Source organism: Dermochelys coriacea, chromosome 4 (genome assembly GCF_009764565.3).
Source record: "Dermochelys coriacea isolate rDerCor1 chromosome 4, rDerCor1.pri.v4, whole genome shotgun sequence".
NCBI lineage: Eukaryota > Metazoa > Chordata > Testudines > Dermochelyidae > Dermochelys > Dermochelys coriacea.
Genome location: NC_050071.1, coordinates 70800675 through 70821700, shown reverse-complemented (window position 1 = coordinate 70821700; position 21026 = coordinate 70800675). Strand labels below are relative to the sequence as shown.

Genomic DNA, 21026 nt, shown 5'->3' with positions numbered 1-21026 from the left:
ATCCACCCCGCCCAGGGGCTGCAGGGAGGGACCGACACCTATGTATAGCAAGCAGGTAGGAAGCTGCTCAGCTCCACTGCTGGTGATGGGTGGGGGAGCGCCCGGGAACAGAAGGTGGGGCCAAGGAAGAGACCTGGCCTCAAACATTGCTAGAGTTGGGCCCTGGGCCAGGAATATTCTTGATGTCCAGTCACCACGGGCCCATATGATTTGCCGCCTATGGTCTTACCCACACTAGTCTTACCCATAGTCCAGCCTTCCCCTATGGATCCTCTGTCCCAGAAGCTAGTGCTACAAGTTTGTTTCCTTCCTACAGACAGCCTCTCTATTCTCTCTTTCCCCCTGAGCGTCAATGTCCCCTTCAAAACAGGTCTTCCATTTGAAGTATGCTTTGCAGCTGTGGAGGAGCAGGGCCTTCTTGCTCCATCATTCCCTTGGCGTGGTGTCTGTAAACCCCATCGTAAGGCAAAATAATACACATACATTTTAGTTAAATAGAATTTGTATTAATTTTACATTAGATAATGCAGTTCACAATAACAGCATTTCTTCACAAGTTGGGAAAAATCATATTCCTGAGAAAACAAGTTTGTATACTTGTCTTGTTTTCAAAAAGATTTAAAGTTAGAAAATATCTATTATTGATATGTCCACTTTTTTATATAGTGCAGGAATAACCAATAGTTATAGGAAATGTGTCTAGCTTGGATTTTTATTAAAAATGGATCCATACAGCTTTCAAAATTCATTATCTTCTTCCTTTAATAATCTTCAGCATCACCAGCACAGATGGCAAGTAAAGCTGTCTCATAATGTCCTGAAGCAAAATGCTGCAAGGAAAAGAATCTTTGTGATGATAATTTTTCCTCTTTCTCCCTCCTCCCCCCAGCCAAGAAAACCATTTTTGTGCATTAGGGACTGGAGGACATTTGAGAAGTTGTGGGTTTTGCACAAGACTTTCAATGCTTAGTAAAGATTCTAGAGCAAGATTTTCAAAAGTGATTAGTAATTTTGGATCTCTACTTTTTTGGGGGAGGGCGTGGGGAAGGAGCAACCTGAGACACCTACAAGGTCTGATTTTCAGAAGGTGGCTGCTCAGCTGTTTCTAAAAATTGGGTCCTTTTAATGTATCTCAAATTGAGCACTGAAAATTCATTGATCAGTTTTGAAAATCTTAGCTGTAGATATTTTCTCATAAAAATAATAAAAAAAAATCATAAAAACATTGGAAAGGCTTTTACTGAACTGAATCATATTACAAGAATTCATCAATACAGTTCATGATTGTCTGAAGATATGGGACTGACAGTACAAGAAAAATAGCTCTTTCTGGTGGTTGCTATGTAAAAAAAACCCGACACACACAGTAGAAATGATTTTGATTTCTCTTAATCATCACTGTAAATCAAATAAAAATCTGGCCGATCGTGTTTTCAAGAAAATAACTCAAAATAAAATAAAGGACCAGATCCTGCAGACACAGAACCTGCTCTGCTCTTATTGAGGTTAATGGCAAAACTTCAGTGGGACTGGCATCAGATTCATTTTGAATGTTTATTAGAATTTTTCCCAGTAGTATGAGTACCAGTAATGCAGAATTTTGTTTGTTTATAGAGGAAACAGATGTGCTAGGAAGTGAAAATCTAGCTTCATAACAATAAGTTTATAAGGTTAAAGATGGAAACAGGTCCATGCTGATCAAGGACAAACAGGATCAGCTTTAATTAGATTAATGAAAGAGTGCTAAATGAAAGAGGGGCCTTAGGGGTGGTGAAGCACTGTTTTAGGGTGGATGTGATGAGGCTAAATAATACAAATACATTTAAAATGCTCCCAGGTAGTGCATGGTGCTGGTACTGTGCTTCAGGGTGGATGTGGCAAGGACACCTGAACATTTTCAGCCAAGATTAGTTTTGCCACGTGATTAACAAAAGAGGCATAGCACAGGCAAGGGAACTGCAAAGGTCATTTTACATCACTTCAGTAATCTTGTATGACCACCTATGGGTTCCTCTACAGCTCAGAATACCAAGAGAAAAGGGTGCTTTGGCCCTATTATCTCCTTCTCCAGACTGAATCTGGGCACAGCCTCACATCAGGGGGCTATGCAGGAAGACCACAGAGCAGGCTCCACAAGTTCTATACCAGTAAGGGAACAACTTTTTGCAAAGTATTTCCCCAGCAGGCCGTTTTGTCCCCAGGTGCGGGTGGGATGGGACAGAATCAGGCCTATAATATGAAAGTGTGATTAGAATTTATTGGGAAGTATTATCTCGTCTTTATTGTTCATTTACTGAAAGAAGTCAGAGGCACTGAACTGATGTAACATGAGTTCAGGCAGCATATTGTTACTTCTGCCTTTGTATCAAATGATTAGATTAGGATTCAGAATTAACTCAACGTTTGCTATTGTTAAAGCTCTCATATGGATATATGAAACTCTGCTATTGACCTAGGTACTGTATACATGGAAAAGTATAGAGTGACTTACTTTGATATCATGAAACAGAGATTTCCCATATCTCTCTTTGTATCGTTGTCTTATATTCATCAGATCTATTTCACTTCTGGCAATCAGAATCCTGATAACAGTTTTATTATGGAAACCATACTCCTAAAAGAGGAGAAATATATGAGGAAACTTGGCTGAGTCTATCTATCTGAATATATTAATATTATGTGCAAATGAGCAAATTAATTAGGCCATCTTGATATATATTCTGGATCTGAGAGAAGTTTGAAGTGTACAGAGGTTTTACTATACTAAGCTTTCTCGTGTATAAATAGTGCATTTCATATTACCGTGTAACTGAGATAAAATCTGTACTTCAAACACCACTTCAAATTTTTCCTTGTTATCTTATTAATGGACAGTTGTATTTACTACTTCTTTTTTTAAAGCATGTGCTTAAGTGCTGAATCAGGGCCTCAGTCATTAATCTTTTTTGTTGAGACTACCAGCAAGAATGCCAGGTGGGATGGTGGCTTTTGTTATGTGTAATTTGTCCACTTAAGACTAGACTGAGACCACCATCCTTTTTCACATAGGTTGCTGAACAACCATCAGATTCTAATCAGTGGTTTAGAACTCTAATGCTTTATATCCAACCGTGAATCACGTGAGCTGTTCAATTTCTCAGATGGATTCTGCATGGAGGAATGGTGAGAAAGAAGGTAGGTGAGATAATTGTGATGTTGCACTCCATATGTTTTATGGAAATATGTTTATAAGTGTGAATATAATGTAACTGAAATATGCTTCATGCAAAAGGTCTCTTGTAAAGTATCATTACAAAGCTTATGATCTACTGAATGTGTTCATCCTATTTGTATGAATGTATCATTCTAGTATCTGAAACTGGAAATATGAAGTATAACTCTGAAGTCCTATTGTAACTATGCAAAGTGTGGGTCATTAATGGTGGCTTGGAATCTTGATGGCTCCCATCAACTAGGACAATTGGTTGTATATAGCTCTGTTTATTTGTAAGCCATCCTGTATATGTGGGTGCCAGCCCGTGAGTAATGAAGTCTCACAGGACATGTGAACATGTCACGTGATACTGGAATCCATCTTAAACCTGGTGCTTTTCCATTTAGAAGGAAGGGTGGGAACCCAGAGAGAGACAAAGGATTCCCACCTTACGCCAAAGATATGAAAGGGATGGAACAGAACAAAGGGGGCTGCAGTCATGAGAAATCCCCTAGTTATGACCTGAGCGGGAACTAGCAAGAACTGTACCAGGGAAAGGATTGGGCCCAGACTAAGAAGGCATCTAATCTGTGAAAGAATCTTATTGGAACATCTCTGAGGGTGAGATTTACCTGTATTCAGTTTCTTAATGTATTAGGCTTAGACTTGTGTGTTTTTGCTTTATTTTAGTGACTTACTTTGTTCTGTTTGTTATTACTTGAAACCACTTAAATCCTACTTTTTATTCTTAATAAAATCACTTTTGTTCATTATTGAACCCAGAGTAAGTAAGTGATACCTGGGGGAGAAAACCGCTGTATATATCTCTCTATCAGTGTTATAGAGGGCAGAAAATTTATGAGTTTACCCTTTACAGGCTTTAAACAGAGTAAAACTGATTTATTTGGTGTTTGGATCCCACTGGGAGCTAGGTGTCTGGGTGCTGGAGTACCTGCTGAGTGGTTTTCAGTTAAAGCCTGTAGCTTTGGGGATGTAGTTCAGACCTGGGTCTGTGTTGCAGCAGACTAGCATTGTCTGACTCAACAAGGCAATGTTCTGGAGTCCCAAGTTGGCAGGGAAAATGAGCTGAGAGGTAGTTTGAGTATGTCAGGTGACAGTCCCAAGGGGGTCTCTGTGACCAAACCTGTCACAATAATATCTTTATTGGACCAATTTTTGTTGTGAGAGAGACAAGCTTTCAGGTTTATACAGTGCTCTTTTTCAGGACACTTTTGGAGGAATGGTGACATCTAGTGGACAGTAACATTAATTCAAACAATTTTGAAGGTTGCAGGGGAAATATTTACTTATTACAAATGTTGGTTTATTTAAAGGTGGCAGGTTGAATTTATCAACTAGCTATTCACACTAACAGAATAAAGTAGTAAGGGATACTCAGAAAGCTGCATTTACAGGATTTGATTCTTATTTGGTGGGTACTAAAATCTTTCTGACAACCCATTATGGATTTTATGGAAACCATAGTTCTAAATATTAGAAGCTTTCTTAGAGACTGATGCTAATCATGCAATATTCTAAATAGAAATCTGACAAAAGTTTGACAAAATCTGATTGACTAATGCACTGTGGAATGGAATATTATTTAAAACACCTACTATCAGCAGCATACCACTAAGCATTTCATTGACATCAATCACTAGACACTAGGAGGAAACTGAAAATTTACTTTAAATTTATTTTATTTTTTCTGCAATTTTATTTAACATATTTTCTCAAAAATCTAATCTGATTGTGAAAATAAGAAATAATTGCACAATGGCACATTTCACTCAAAAATGAGCCTGGTTTAAAACAACAATTTTGTGAAAATGGAATCGAATTTGAAAAAAATATGAAAATGAACATTTTAAATTTAGTCATGAATACTTTACATAAATTTACAACAGCAGCACACAATATGAAGAAAAACACATGTGTGGTATTTTTACCCCTATGCAGTATTTGTGGATACTTCTGATTACATATGCAGATACCTACATTTGCACCCAATATTAATTTTTTAAGCTAATGTGCATAAACATATTAGGATTTGCACATGTAAATGGAGTCCCATTTGAAAATATGGTGATTAGTATTTTCACACTACAGCATTTGTATTATGCCATTCACAGTGATATTTATTAAAGCTGTACAGTGGAAAGTCATATAATAAGAATAGATCATGTTGAATAAAAAGTGCGCTTTGAGTTTTGCACACCAGGGGGAGATGCAGTCCATACAAAATGATGGTTTTCTGTTTTCAAAAAGTCAATGCAGTTTACGGACAAGTAGTGTTGAAAGAAAACTCATCTGTTGATCAAGCACTATGACTTTGAAATCGATAACATTACCAAAATTTTTAAAACAAGCAAGCAACACTTAACAGTGGAAGCTATCAAAACCCTAACCCTTTTAAAGCAAATGAGCTAACTCATTCAAAATAGAGACAGTAAAACTGTTCTTTAAAATATGTGAAAGAATAGTGCTACTTACATGGATTGCATTGTAAAGCCTATATGCAAAATAGGAAGATTTATCTCGAACACAGAGAACTAGGAGAGATATGTTATGGAGAAAAGGAGAAATATTAGAGACTTTCAGAAAACTGCATCAATGGTGTGTTTATGTGATCTTGAGGGTGCTTATTGGGTTGAAGTGAAACAACTTGATGCTGGTTGATAGAAACTTTCTCACATTGCACAGTTCATGGCCGTGGGTCAGGTTGCCCCTTCTATCTTAGAAAAATCCTGGGGTACTCCTCAAAATGTTTTCCTAACAATACTCATTCAGTGGGAAGTGGCAGAATTTTCAATCCTATGGAATTGCCCGTTGAAGCTGCAGATTATAAAATTCTAATCTCAGGCCACCTGGAAGGAGCCTCTCTGTTTGTGTACTGGCTGTGGGCCTTCCCCCCAGCAGGCAGGGCAGCTTTACCTGTGGTTCATCTTAAGGATGCTGGTAGTTTAAGTACATGGTTTTATTTTTCAGTCATAATAATCTGCTATTTATTTATAGATTTTTTTTTATGGTGTTCATCACCATACTATATAAGTGCCTCAGAAACTTTAATGAATTTAGCCACATGATATCTTTGTGAGGTAGAGAAGTATTATTACCATCATGGGTGACTCATGAACCCCCCTTCAGGAAGCCTAGCCCCCTACCCCTCCTATTCTTGCCCCCACTCCAGCCCCCCCACTCTCATCCCTCCGCCAGAGCCTGAGGAGCCCCAAACCCCCCCACCGCAACCAGATGGATCCCGGCTGGCCCACCTGAGCTGTCCTGAGCCGCAGCCTGCACGCCCAAGCCATCTCCAGCCCACCGGTCCAGGCGCTGGAACTACCCCAAGCCCTGGCCGCCTGGAGGAGCTCTGAGCCCTGCCATGGCCTGGCCCCAGGGCCGTGGTGGGAAGCATTAACAGAGGTTTGGGGAAGGTTAGCATCCCCCAGCCTCCGTGATGCATTGCCCATGATTACCATCATTTTACAGCTGGGGAAACTGAGGCACAGATAATTTAGGCGCTTAATCCTACACCATTGAAGACATGCAGTTTTGCCATTTGTTTCAGTGTGAGCAGAATCAGTGCCTAATGGACTTGCCCATGGTCACACAGGAAGTTTGTAGCAAAACCAGAAGCAGAATCCAGTTCTCCTCAGCCCTAATCCAGTGACTACATTTTAATTTTTAGCCTCAACCTAGGATGCAATTTAAATGCCCTTTCTTCTATATAGCCTTAGACTTGTTGGTTGATTTTCTTCCAAATGTTCAAAGTTTCTACACCATATATGAAAATTAACTAGTGGGGAAAATAGCACAAAAAGCTTATATTTGCACCTTTTAATGGACCAGATATACTGTACTGTATATTTATTAAGAAGTTATCACTTTATCATTTTAATCATTATTAATCATTTTATTTTACCTATTGCTACCAGCAGTTCTTGAAAGGATCCATCGTAACATTCATTAATAGCATCTACTATATCTTGCCCAGAGATGTTTTGGAACTCCTGAAAAACTTGAAAGAAATGAGTATATGTTTATTTATATTCTGTATTAAGAGTAGAAACTAGCTCCAGCCGTTTTGTTGCTGTTTACTTTTGACATGTCTATTACCTCAGGGTGAAACTTAATCTAAAATGAGAGATTGGGACACATTCTCAACCCAGTACTTGGAGCAAAGCGGCTGGAAAGCTGCCCTAAAAGGGCATCTGGCAATTTCTTAGCATGGGGGTGTGGGGTAGAGAATAGCTTAGCCAGCTCTATGCTAACACCTGCCCCCATCCCCCATGAGGTGGATTGGGGTTAGGAGTATGTTTCTTCTTATCCTTGTTGATGTAATATCCCCCAGGAGAGCATTACAGGCTGAAGTAAATTAGTCCACCCTTTATGCTATAGAGCTGTCTGGAGAAAGACAATTCCATTTTGAGATTTGTTTTCATTCCACACTGGAACAAAATGAAAACGTTTGGAACGTTTTCTCAAAACGGAATTGTGTCTAAATGTCCATTCTTGGACTGAAAAGGTCAGGTTTTCGATTCATCTCATTCTCTCGCTACACATGAGCAACTGGGGAGTCTGCACTGACCTCAGAACCCTTCCCATAGAAAATGTCAACATTGACATGTTTCTGTAAAATGTATCAGCTTCAATGGAACACCATGTTTTGACAAAAATATGTTTCATTAAAACATTTCCAACCAGCTCTATTAAGCAGCTGTCACTTGTTTGGTTGGGTGGTTTTTTTTGGGGGGGGGAGGGGCAGTATTTGGCCCTCTCTGCCCCCCAAGACTGGGAAAAGTGGAATGTGGCTTCAGTGCACTTTTGACTCTCCCATCAGATGAATTGAGTGTGAGCTCCAGGGGTACTGGAACAATTTTTATAGTGGAGGGGCTGACCATGGAAACCATGCATTTGGTGTTTGTTATTACTACTTCAAGCCAGGGAGTGCGGCAGCACCCCCAGCTTCCCTAGTTCCAGCACCACTGGTGAGGTCAGTGCAGCTGAAGACTTAGCCCATCACCTTAACTGTAATCTCCGTGATGCATTTTTTTCCACTATCTATTCTACACTGGGTTCAGCTTTGTAGTCCTTGTACACCCAAAACTCCCATTAACTTCAGTTGGAGTTTTGGGAGCACAAAGAAAGTAGGCTCAGGCTCCTGTTTCAGACTGCACTGGAATCTGAATATTGGTTTGTGAAAAGAAAAGGAGTACTTGTGGCACCTAAGAGACTAACAAATTTATTTGATTATAAGCTTTCGTGAGCTACAGCTCACTTCATCGGATGCATTTGGTGGAAAATACAGTGGGGAGATTTATATACACACACGGAGAACGTGAAACAATGGGTTTTATCATACACACTGTAAGGAGAGTGATCACTTAGGATGAGCCATCACCAGCAGCCGGGGGGGGGGAGGAGGAAAACCTTTCATGGTGACAAGCAAGGTAGGCTATTTCCAGCAGTTAACAAGAACATCTGAGGAACAGTGGGGGGTTGGGGGGGGGAGAAATAACATGGGGAAATAGTTTTACTTTGTGTAATGACTCATCCATTCCCAGTCTCTATTCAAGCCTAAGTTAATTGTATCCAGTTTGCAAATTAATTCCAATTCAGCAGTCTCTCCTTGGAGTCTGTTTCTGAAGTTTTTTTGTTGAAGGATAGCCACCCTCAAGTCTGTAATCGAGTGTCCGGAGAGACATGGCTGCTACTCTGAAACCTGTCATTGGTTTGTGAATTCAGCTTCTTTGTGCCTAGTTAAAATTATGCCTGTTTTCTCTGTAAGCTATATTTCCCCTTTCCATTATACATTAAAATACTGAGAAGTTGGATTCATAAGTGATGATAATTACCCATCCACAACTGCTGGTAACTCTTGTTGCACAAGATCATTTGCATCATGTTTTTGTGTTCCCCTGTTTTCTGCTGACATGCTTCCCATAGGACCTAAGGCATTAAAATAATAACAAGGTGCAAAAGATCATCAGTCCCGAACCCCTTTAAACAAGACTTTCCAACAGCTACATTTTTGTTTTCTGTTATTTTTGAGAAACTGACAGCTGATTGTAGTTACCATTGCATCCTGAGCAGCCATAGCAGGATCTGCATATCCTTCCTCCCGGGTTCCCTGTAAAATGTTAAAACATTTTCCTCTATTAATTCTTCTGAAATGACTGCAAGAGAATGAGATGGTCTTTATATATTACTACTTCTCATTCACTGAGATATCCATTCCAGGATTTTACACAAGAACGGTGTGTGGTAGAGCTAGTCTATAGAGCCCTAAAATATTCTAGAGGTTACATCGGGAATTGCTATGGCATCTCTCCAAGGGCCATTCCCTTAGGGTGGAAGAATTCTAGAATCATGATGGGACTGATGACAGGAAGTAGTCGTAAAGGTGGATACAGGTGGGTTCCCTCTAGGACCACATTTTTCACTAACCCTTTACTTACATAAAAGAAAAGTTAGTGAATAACTAGATGACATTACCTGTTTATAAAGTTATTATAACATGTGGTTATGATGTGGAAAATAACTGTACAAATGGCATTTTTGTGTCTCCAGTTTATTTTCCATTGATATGTCCATATAACTTGGCTATTTTTTACAAGGAAAAAAACCACACACTTTTTTCTCACTGTCCAAACTGCAAGATCAGCCATATCAAATAGTGATCAATCTGCTTTACACTGCATGTTACTATCATCACCTATAATTAAGATTCAGGATTGAGAAGTTGCCTGACAAATTTGATGATGTATGAGTCAAAAGAGAATACAGTTTATTCTCCCGTAGCTCTTTTGGCTTTGCAGTTCTGTAAAGCAGATATGATTTAGTTAATACACTAGGATCAGATTTATTTAGTTTTAACAAAAGAAAAGTCTTTTAGAATAACTCCTTTTAATCATAATTACAGTGTAAGGATACAAATAAGCCCAGGTTGCTGGAGTCATAATTCTCAGACAGCACTTAATCATTGCCTTAATGATATGTTTCTGAAGCAATTTACTTTAGTTTGGAGTTGACAATCATTCTGCTACAAAAGTGAAAGTAAGGATTAAAATTACATATTGTCTGCCAACTACTAGAATGGCCAGTTTTCAACTCTTGCCTGGGAAATATGTTAATTCACATTTTAATTAAATTGTAAAGAATTTGCACAGAACAAAGAATGAAGTTCTTAATGACAAGATAAATTGCGTAAAGGAAATTATGCTGGAGTGACTTCCTGTGATTGAATATATGAAACTGGAAAAATATGACAAGTGGACAATAAAAACTGAGCAGCAGTGCTCTACATAAACAAAAAAACCCTACAGTTACATTTTTAAAGGATTATTCTTGCATTGTTTGATCAGAGAATCCTACAAACTGCATCAATATTCTTATTTTTAAATATCAGAAAACGATATTTTAATTCATATCTATGCCAAAACCTGGGGAAAAATAAATCAACTCTTCATGTCATATTAAAAGTCTGGATAATTATAATTCGATCCAAGTACATTACATTAATTAGGATGTAATAAGCCTTCCAGAAGCTTGCCTTGCTGAAGGATTTTGCCATTACCCGTTAATTGTGGTGGTGGAGGGCGGGGGGATACATATGCTGTTCCCTTATGGAAAAGTATTATAGGCCTCAGTATTGTAATTATGGCAATCAGGTAGATTGTTGCTCCTGCACAGAGCCCCATTGGCCCATATTATAAGTGCCTGTGTGCTATCAGTTGCAGGATCAAGGCCCCAGAATTTAATAGAGAGTAAACCAATACGATTTTTTAGAAAATATTTAAAAAAAAGAAACCGTTGATACAGAATGACATCCTTTCTATAGGTTACATAGAAATAGGCAGAAAGAATCTAATTTTCTATTTTAATCTATAACATTGTTCAGTTTATTCTACAAGACTATCCAAAAGAGAAAAAATAAAAAGGATAAAATTTTAAATTAAGTGCCATCTGACTTTTCTACAATTGTTTTTATTAACATATATAAGGTAATATTCACACGCAGATAAAAACTTACAAAGAAGCACAGTCTGAAACAGTGCAGTTGGAGTTCTCCAGAGCTATTTTTAGGCTCCAGAATCTGAGATGAGTAGCTGGTGGGATCCTGCCTATTTGGTGATCCACAGTCACCCTCTTTGGGGATATTTGTAGCAATGAGTTTTGATAATGAGGAGTGCGGATTATAGGGCAGGATGTTTCCTATTTGTCCTGATTGTAAGAAAAAATTGCCCTGGCTTTAATGAGGGTAAGAACTCAGATATTGTGCAATCTTTTCGGGGTGGCAAGGAGTTCATCTCCAGGGAGAAAATCTGTTGAACATTAGAAGGAAAAAGTCTCTCTTTTGCAGTGCCTACATCTGGAACATACATATTTTTTCTCTCCTTGTCATCCACTCCTCATCTCATTTCGAACCTCATCAGAAACCATCCTTTTCAGCCTTGAACTTATGTTTTGTATCTTTGCCATTTCTCCCTGCTAGACTATGTGCTATTATTTATTGTTTAACTCTGCAAAGCATTTTGAGATAATGATCCAGTTCATCAGCTGGTATGAATTGGTCATATTCATCAACTGGTATAATTGGCATAGTTTAATTGGAGTTAATGAACCTATGATGATTTATACCCATTGAGAATATTCCTCAAAGTTTGTATGAAAGATTCTGTACAAACAAGGCCCCCATTCTGCAAATACACACATAAGTAGTGCCCTTTATTCTTGTATGTAAAATTACTCACATGCATGAATGTTGGCAGGATAAGGACCTAAAATTACATGGTATTGAATTAGGCTCTAATTTGGTAAAGTGTGTAAGCACTTTCCTATCCTTAAGCATGTGAGAAGTCACCTTGGCTTCATTGGGACTATTTATGTGCCTAAAATTGGGTAAAATGTTTTAAGAATCACGCTGAATCAGTGCCTTAATCATTAAGACTTACTATGACTGAAAGTTCTTTGGAGCAGGGGCCAGGCCTTCATATTTTTGTACATCACCTAACAATCCTGATTGGGGTCTTTGTGTACTACCCTGATTAAAAAAAAGAAAGAAAAGAAAATGCATAGCTGTACACGCGTGTGCTCCACACCTTTCATTTCCTCACCCTCGTGTCCAACCCTGCCATTGAGTGGTGGGATTTCCTACCACCGGTGGAGGGTGAGGAACTCTGGTGGGCCAATCTGTATTCCACATTGGTCTTGTGGCCCGCGGGAGATATTAGTTGGCAGCTCGTTCACGGAGTCATGAGCATGGGCATGTAGTTAGTGCAATTCACCTTTCTTGCCCCATGTGTGGTATGAGGGAGACCCTGGTGCACATCTATCTAGAGTGTGCCAGGCTGCAGCCCCTTTTCCAGCTTCTCCTTAGGTTATGGCTGCACTGTTCACCGCACCTTCTGATTTATGCACACCCCAGCTGTGGCCCCACAAAGTCATGAGACCTCCTCATCAACCTCCTCCTGCCAATGGCCAAAGTGGCCATCCACCATACCAAGAGGAGGATGCTGGATGGGGAGGTGCTCTGTGACTGTGAGGCCTATTTCCACTCCTCCCTCCACGCATCCAAGCAGTGTTTCTCTGGGCTGCATCCACTGGCTCCCTGACGCCATTGAGGAGCAGAGGATGCTGTCTGGGGTTCTCTGATCAGTGTCTCCTTCCTTGCTTTTGACCCTGTGACCTTCCCTTAGGGTTGCCAAACCTCCAGGATTGGCCTAGAGTCTCCAGGAATCGGCATCAATCTCCTGGTGAGTTGAAAGCAATCCTGGAGATTTTAATAGGATATTTTAAGAAAATGACATTATGTCATGTTGGAAAAAAAATCTCCTGGAATAGCTTCAGTCAGAGTTGGCAATTCTACCCTCACTCCCATTCCTGTTATTCATCAGTTGTCCCCTGACTTCAATTGAGACCTGGGTTCAGTAGTTCCTCCTCTTAGGCTGGGGGAGGAGCCTTTAGATGAGGGCAGGACTTGCACCTACCCTCCCCCAGATCTTCAATAAGTACTCACTTGCTGCGCACTGTTGCAGATGGTTTTATGATTAAAGCAACTGAATGCCACCCAGAAAAATTAGATACTTCCCCTGCCTCTCCACATAGTTCCTATGTGGTACTTGGAAAGTCACATAAACCAAAATTTTCAAAGATGTCCAGGACTTGATGTTACTCACGAAATAATGCATGCAGCTACATGCTGAATAATCAGGATAAAGAGAAATACTGAATGCTTATTAAATAAGCACTGTCCATTCTGTGCACTGAATGAGGAAGGGGTCATGTGGAAAAAAACACAATAAGACTGTATCATAATGCATATGTACAAGGGAACCAAAATAAAGTTTCTTAGGAAACCTTAATCCTGGTATTTCCTAACTTTTGGCTGGTTGACTTGTCAACCCTAGTGTTCTTTTAATGTAGAAATTTTTTTGTTTTGTTTTTTTCATGTAATACTAATATAGAGTCAAATTTTCTGGTCCAGGTGCAACCATAATTGCTCATTCTAACTGCAGCTCTCCATTTTCCATGTGCTAACAGTCATTTGTGTACCTATCTGTAAAAACAAATGCAGGTACAAAAGTACATGTAGATTTCTGACAGTGCACCTGTTGCTTTTGACCCATATTGTGAACGTCCCCAATTCAGTTTTCACGCTAAACATATTTAGATATTTAAGATGTAATAATTCCTGAAATACAAACAAAATTATTTAGGGCACTAGCATGAAGGCATTTTCCCCCTCTGTGTCTTTTTGATAACAGTATTTACTGTCCCCATTTATTGTCCCCAGTATCTTCTGTCCCTTGCCTTATGGCACAACACTTTAGGGTTTGATTCTGTAAAGAGTTGATCACCAATTTTGAGCTGCTGACAGTCTCCTAATTCATTCAGAATTGACCACATCTCAACAAAAAAGCCCTCAAGCACTTTACAGGATCAGGAAGTTTGTAAATAATATTGACAATCTTCCTGCATGAAGTACCATCACAGTGTAAACAGCATGTTGTTTGGAAGATTTCTTCAGCAAAAAGAATGTGTTTTTTTGAAAACAGAAGGAATATAAAGATCTGTTTAATAATTTCTTGCATAGTCAGGTCAGCTATTTCTCCATTTTTCTATGTGACATACAAACCGTAATATGGACAGTACACTCCATTAATGAAGAAAAATAGAGCTTGTGAAAGAAAATCTCATTTGGATATGAAGATACTCTCTTTTCTGAGCATAGGGTCAGATGCTGGAATTTTCAGATTCTTGTTCAATAAAATACTCAATTGACTTATGGTTGCATTCAAAAACCAAAGGGAAAGCAGATGAAAGAATTTAAATTCTAATCTTTCCCTTTTTGCTGCCCCTTCAAAATTGTAGCTTTTCAACCATAGTCAGCATGGATTAGTTTTAACTATAGCCAATTTAAAATCTGAGGCTCCTTCAACAATATTAGAAGATGGTTCTGCATTTTAAAAAAATGTAGAACTTTTTTTGAGTTTGTACAGTACCTGAGCGAGGTTCATAAGTGCGTCTCTGAAGTGGCCTGAAGTCTCAGAATAAATGTTTTGTTGAAGATCATTGTTGTATTCTGAGGTGAAAACCACAACAAACTTGTGTTAAACGTGTAATTTATAGAACGCACAAATATTCTCTGAATAACGTTAGTGAAGATTTGCAAACAGTGATGAATAACTAGAATAAAAAATATACTTTAGTATATTGACATTTGCAAATCTTTTAACACTTTTCCTTCTGCAATGAGCAATAAATGCCTACTCATGTGGGGATAGATCTTCAAAAGGATTTTCACAAGAGACACCTAATTCACTTAACCTGCTTATGCACTTTTGAAAATCCTATGAGGTGCCTATCTGTATTTTTAGGTGCCTAAACACCTAAGAAGATCCAGTCTGTAGTCTCCACTGCTAACAAGAACCTCTGTGACTTTAATAGGATTTTTACCTAAACAGTGACTGTGGATTCAAGCCTAAAATGACAATTACTGTAGAATGAGTGAGATAGTTATAAGATAGAGAACAAACAAACAACCCCCCCCAAAACAAACAAAATCCCTCCTTCTCTTTAAAGATTTAAAGAGTTGAATTTTCCTCCAAAAGTTATAATCCAAAAATATCAGTCTGTGGACTGAGAGACATTTCAAAGATCACAGAATCCTGAATGTCTAAAAATACTGAGATATTTTTATGATCATACAATAAAAATTTAAACTTAATTTATACATTTTGCTTCAGTCTTTGATGTACAATTATCCTGAAACAAGGAAAGAGGGAAAACAATTGGCTTTAAGAATTCATCTTTGGAAGTCTAGCTCTTTCAGTCATGCAACTATATCCAGAACACCCTTAGTCAGAATTGCACCCTTGCAGGATATGCTACTGTATACTTAAATAAAATAAACAATACGCATTAAGTAGGCTTCTTTCATTTGGAAGATCTCCCCATTTGATCTTGAGGCTAATATATCAATTAGACAGTTCTCTTCCATGTCTGCTCCCTGCAAGGAAAAAATAGCAAACAAGCAAGGTCATTACTAGTAGAGATAATGGCTTCCTATACAATTGTAATATTTGTCAAGGACAGTGAAAGAATGACAGTCTCTGTTTGAGGAGTTCATGGTTTATTTTTATGGGTTATTTCTGTGTTAATAAGAGTACTGATTTCAGTCTTTTCAGGGTTACTGATTAGCTTCAGTGTAATTAGTATTAGAACTGAACCTCCAACACTAACACTTAAAGTTAAGCAAGTGAAGTGTCCTATTGCTAAGGCAACATGGAGAGTGAGACAATGCCCTACCAAAGGGGAAAATGCATTGGGATGAATTTCATTCCTAGGGAGGAATAAAGCCCTTCTAAATATGTGGGACTTTGTAAAAAATTTAATGTATATATCAAACATATATTGTTGACCCTAATTGTGCTAGGGGTTTAGACAATTTTAAATGTATTTGAACATCAATAACATGATGTGCTTCCAGTTTTTCTTTTTTGGAATTACTTAAAAGTATGTTTTGGATTGTTTACAACAGTACTTGATTTTTACATGAAATACTTCTTCATTACTGACATACCATGCAGAATTGCAAATCATTACATTTCCCCACAAGGTTGTTGACTTCTGTTTGTGAGTTTGAATTCAGGTGAATGCATGCTACATATACTACTTTTGATAGGTGCATACAGCTCTTGTTAATGACAATGAGAATTCTGCATTTAGAACAGGAGAAGAATATGTCAGCAAGGCCCCTGTTCTGCAGAGTTATGTATATGCATTATTTTAAGCATCCGAGGAATCCCATTGACTCCACAATTAAGGTACAAGAGTGTAAAAAAGCACAAATTTGATTCAAATGCAGAAAAATTCTAGATTTGCCAATCCTGGTCAATAGTGATAAAAATAGTACTTCTGATGCTACTAATGGGCTATAATAATCTCACTGCTAACCATCATTTTAAAAATATACCAGTAGCTCTAAATGTGCCTTGATATCAACTGTTAAAAAATGACAAAGTTGGTGCTTATTTTATTTGCTGTCAATGATTGCTTAATACAATAAAATAGTTCCTAGCCTTGAAAATGGGAATGAAATTAAAATGTTAAAGGATAGTCACTGATTTATAGAAGAGTAAGGTAGGTATTAGGGTGCAGTTCAACCCTAAACACTAAACTAAGCTAAACACTTAGCTTTATGCCCATGAATAATCTCATGAGAAAGATTAAATGGGACTACTTGTATGAGCATATCTGAGAACATGTGTAAACCAGATCAGGGCCTTACATTTCAGTTAAGAAACCATACTGTAGAAATATGTTGTTTTCTTCAGTTATCTGTTCATATTTATCTGTTAAATGATTGCTGTATTTTTAAGGCTAGATTATTTATATTGCCTTTAATATATAAATACATGTAAATTGTATAGTACCGAATATTTCTTCTCTCCCACTAAACTGAGAAATGCCTTTTTAACAGTTTATCATTCAGTTATATGTCAAAGAATCTATGAAACAGATGTGAATTGTTGTAATCAGTGCCTATAAGTAATTGTCTAAGTATTTTTTAGTTAGACAAGTACCTTCATGGCATGCCAGAGCTCATGGGCATCATAGGATGCAGGTGGATACATCAGGCCAACCATAATGTCTTTGAAGTGATGAGAGAGATTCTCTTTCAGGTCCATAATCAAATCCTTGGAAAAAAGATAATCAGGATTATTGTGATACTCTTGCTGTGCAGTGGAATATTAATCATTGAAAGCATTAAAAATAAAAACTAGCAATTATTTTTGTGATATAATAAAAAGATGAGCCCTGCAGGTTGGATTGTGGCTACAGTTAAGTAACAAAAACTCTTTTCTCAAAGCTGTGCATATCCTTGTTGATAATATGAGCAAGGCTACTGTACATAAAGAAAGAAAAAGAACACAGCAATGTTGGTTAATTAGAACATAGGTGAAAAAACCCCCAATGTTTAGAAATGGAAAAGACTGACACTGGTAAGGAAAGACATTTGGGGCCAAATTTTTAAAAGGGTCTTCAATCCGCTATGAAACATTCTCCCTCAACTTGTGTATGCAAATCTTTACGAACCCAGACCCTTAGATGTGCCTATGGAAACAGCCTTTGCGGGAAGTCACCACAGCTATATTTTATGGGTTGTACTCAACTATATTTGTAAGTAGGTTTGTAATGTAGAGTTGGACAGAAAACAGTTTTCCCAGCTGGTGAAACTTGTCAAGATTTTGAGAATGGACTCATTCCACATCCGGATGAATCCAAAACCTTTTTTACTTCACACAAAGTAAAAAAAAAAAAAAAAAAAAAAAAAAAAAAAATAGGAGACTCTAGGCTGGTGATTATGGCATTTTTGCCTGGAATGATCTGAATCAGGCAGAGGGGGACTTGAATGTGAGTTTTTGTAACCTAGGTACCCTAACCACCGGACTATTGGCTAGTCTGCTTACCCACTCTTTCATTCTCTTTTGCTGGAGTGCTTCTGGAGTGCATAACTCTTCATTTGAGCAGGGACTTGAACCTCCATCTCTGGTTAGTGGCCTAGCCTCTAAGTTATAGTCAGTCACTCTCTCAAGCAATATTTAATTATTTATAAAAAATGTAACAGCTTTAGCAAGCAAAACAGAGCTAGAGACACAGTGATTTGGAGCAAGGACTCTGTTACGTAGGCCAGAGAATGCTGTAACCACAGGACTATAATCTCTCTTAGTCCTGTTCCTCCCTGACATTCTATCCTGGACCTGAGGAACCTTTTTTGACAAAAATTTGTTGAACCTAACTTCTTCCTACAAAACATTTCTGTTTTGACAAATCAGCATTTTCGGATTGAAATAAATCTTTCAGCCAAAAATTCCTCTAGTCATTTGTCAGGGAGAAGAGTTGGAGTTTAGTCAGGAATCTAAAATGACAAGGAAGCTGTCCCTGATGAGAGAGGCAACATGAGGGAAGATTTTATCTTTGCTTATCTTTCCCTATTTTCCAGCACCCTTCCTCTGCTATACTTTGTGAATACTAGACTTATTTAGTGAATGTGTCCATTTGCACTTATCACATTTGTTGGACTTTTTTCTCTTGGATACCAGTACGTGATTCCTGTTAAGGTTAATGAGACTTATGGGTAAGTGCTAAGTAGCGAATGTCCCTCTCGTTGTTTTTAACGATGAACATGGAGCTGTAATACACATGGGAAACTAAAAACATTGCTGCATATTGTGACATATCACGTAGTTATACTTCTTGGGGCAGACCCTCAGCTGAGAATCTTCCCCCTGGAAACTATATACTGCTTCTTCCTCACTACTAAAGGATTCTCTTCATGGATCCTTTCTTTGGGGTATAGGAGATTTCTAGGGAGTTTTCCCCCCCAGTGGTATTCACTCCCCAGACAATGAAAAATCTTGTTATTGGCAGTTAGTGTACGTTTCTTCCTTTTTTGTTTTTTATTTTAACTGAATTCAGGACTTGTGAAAGGTACTGGATTAACAAAACTAGTATGATGGCACTGGAAGCTTCTCCACAGCCTCATATGCATGCCTCCGCACTGATCTATAATGTGCTTATTGAGGGGATGAGAATGTCCATGCTCACTCACTCCTTACCTGTTTGAGGCTTTCAACTCTTAAGACTGCCAAAAAGCTTGTCACTTGCAGTAGTGGTGTGTTATTGTGTGGATTCCTATTCACTTACTTCCTATACACTACTAAGCAGGCATCAGGACCCAGATCCACAAAGGACCCAGATTCTTAGCATTACACTGTCTAAATTTTATGTATCTCTAAATCACTGTAAATTCTGGGTTAGATGCCTAGACTCCCTACACAATGCATGGAGAGAGATAGGCATCTGAGAATATGATCCACAAAAGCCAGCTGACAAGACTAGCCAACAGCAGCTGCTTGAGGAGAGGAGTGCCTAAGTCCTGCCACTCTCACAGAGTTAGGTGTCTGTGTCTGAGCTGCAGGAAGAGACCTATCTCTGCATTCGATACACAACTGGGAACCCATCTCCTGGAGTATGTTGGTTTAGATACCTGAGCTATTTCTTGTGAGATTGATTTATGTGCCTGCCTAGCTCCATACTAAATGGGATGAAGAGGAGATGGACTCCCTTCTAACCACTAACTGGGGGTTAGGGTACTCATGTGGGAGAACCTACTTCAGTTCTCCCTCTCCCCATCTGAAGAGGAAAAGGGATTTGAAGAAGGGTTCTCCACTGTTCAGGTGAGTGCCTGAACCACTAGATTTCAGAGTAGCAGCCGTGTTAGTCTGTATTCGCAAAAAGAAAAGGAGTACTTGTGGCACCTTAGAGACTAACAAATTTATTAGAGCATAAGCTTTCGTGAGCTACAGCTCACTTCATCGGATGCATTTGGTGGAAAAAACAGAGGAGAGATTTATATACACACGCACAGAGAACATGGGAAATGACTGCCGAGGAGGAAGTACTGCAGAAAGGGATCTGGGGGTCATAGTGGACCACAAGCTTAATATGAGTCAAATGTGTGACGCTGTTGCAAAAAAGTGATCATTCTGGGATGTATTAGCAGGAATGTTGTAAGCAAGACATGAAAAGTAATTCTTCCGCTCTACTCCATGCTGATTAAGCCTCAACTGGAGTATTGTGTCCAGTTCTGGGAGCCACATTTCAGGAAGGATGCAGAAAAATTGGAGAGAATCCAGAGAAGAGTGACAAAAATGATGAAAGGTCTAGAAAACATGACCTATGAGGGAAGATTGAAAAAATTGGATTAGTTGAGTCTGGAAGAGAGAAGACTGAGAGGGGAATACGATAACAGTTTTCAAGTGTGTAAAAGGTTGTTACAAGGAGGAAGGAAAAAATTGTTTTTCTTAATCTCTGAGGATAGGACAAGAAGTAATGGGCCTAAATTGCAGCAAGGGAAATTTACGTTGGACATTAGGAAAAACTTCCTAACTGTCAGGGTGCTTAAGCACTAGAATAAATTGCCTCGGAAGGTTGTGGAATCTCCATCATTGAAGATTTTTAAGAACAGGTTAGACAAATACCTTTCAGGAATGGTCTAGATAATACTTAGTCCTGCCATGAGTGAAAGGGACTGGACCTGATGACTCTTGGGGTCCCTTCCAGTCCTATAATTCTATTCTTGGGGGCGTGGGAAGAAGGTGTATCTCAATCTCTCTTGTTAAGCCATTCCACTTCGTTCTAAATTATTAAGTAGGCGAGAGAGAGTGAGAATAACTCCCTAGTTCAGTGATTAGGGCACTCACGTGTGGTGGAAAACACCTGTTAAAATTCCTTTCCCTCAGGCAGAGGGGGAAATCAACTGGGG

At 38.6% G+C, this 21026-nt stretch overlaps 1 protein-coding gene across 1 annotated transcript in view; it reads right to left on the bottom strand.

The window, feature by feature from the left end:
- Nucleotides 1–348: 348 nt before the first annotated feature.
- Nucleotides 349–21026, bottom strand: part of ANXA10 (annexin A10) — a 33402-nt gene continuing 12724 nt past the window's right edge. The window contains exons 4-12 of the mRNA XM_038400520.2: nucleotides 17281–17394; nucleotides 15614–15704; nucleotides 14698–14777; nucleotides 9270–9323; nucleotides 9049–9142; nucleotides 7116–7211; nucleotides 5687–5745; nucleotides 2492–2614; nucleotides 349–830 (exon numbers count right to left, since the gene is read on the bottom strand). Coding sequence (XP_038256448.1) covers nucleotides 762–830; nucleotides 2492–2614; nucleotides 5687–5745; nucleotides 7116–7211; nucleotides 9049–9142; nucleotides 9270–9323; nucleotides 14698–14777; nucleotides 15614–15704; nucleotides 17281–17394 — 780 coding nt within the window. The 3' untranslated portion in view covers nucleotides 349–761. The remainder of the gene's footprint in view (nucleotides 831–2491; nucleotides 2615–5686; nucleotides 5746–7115; nucleotides 7212–9048; nucleotides 9143–9269; nucleotides 9324–14697; nucleotides 14778–15613; nucleotides 15705–17280; nucleotides 17395–21026) is intronic.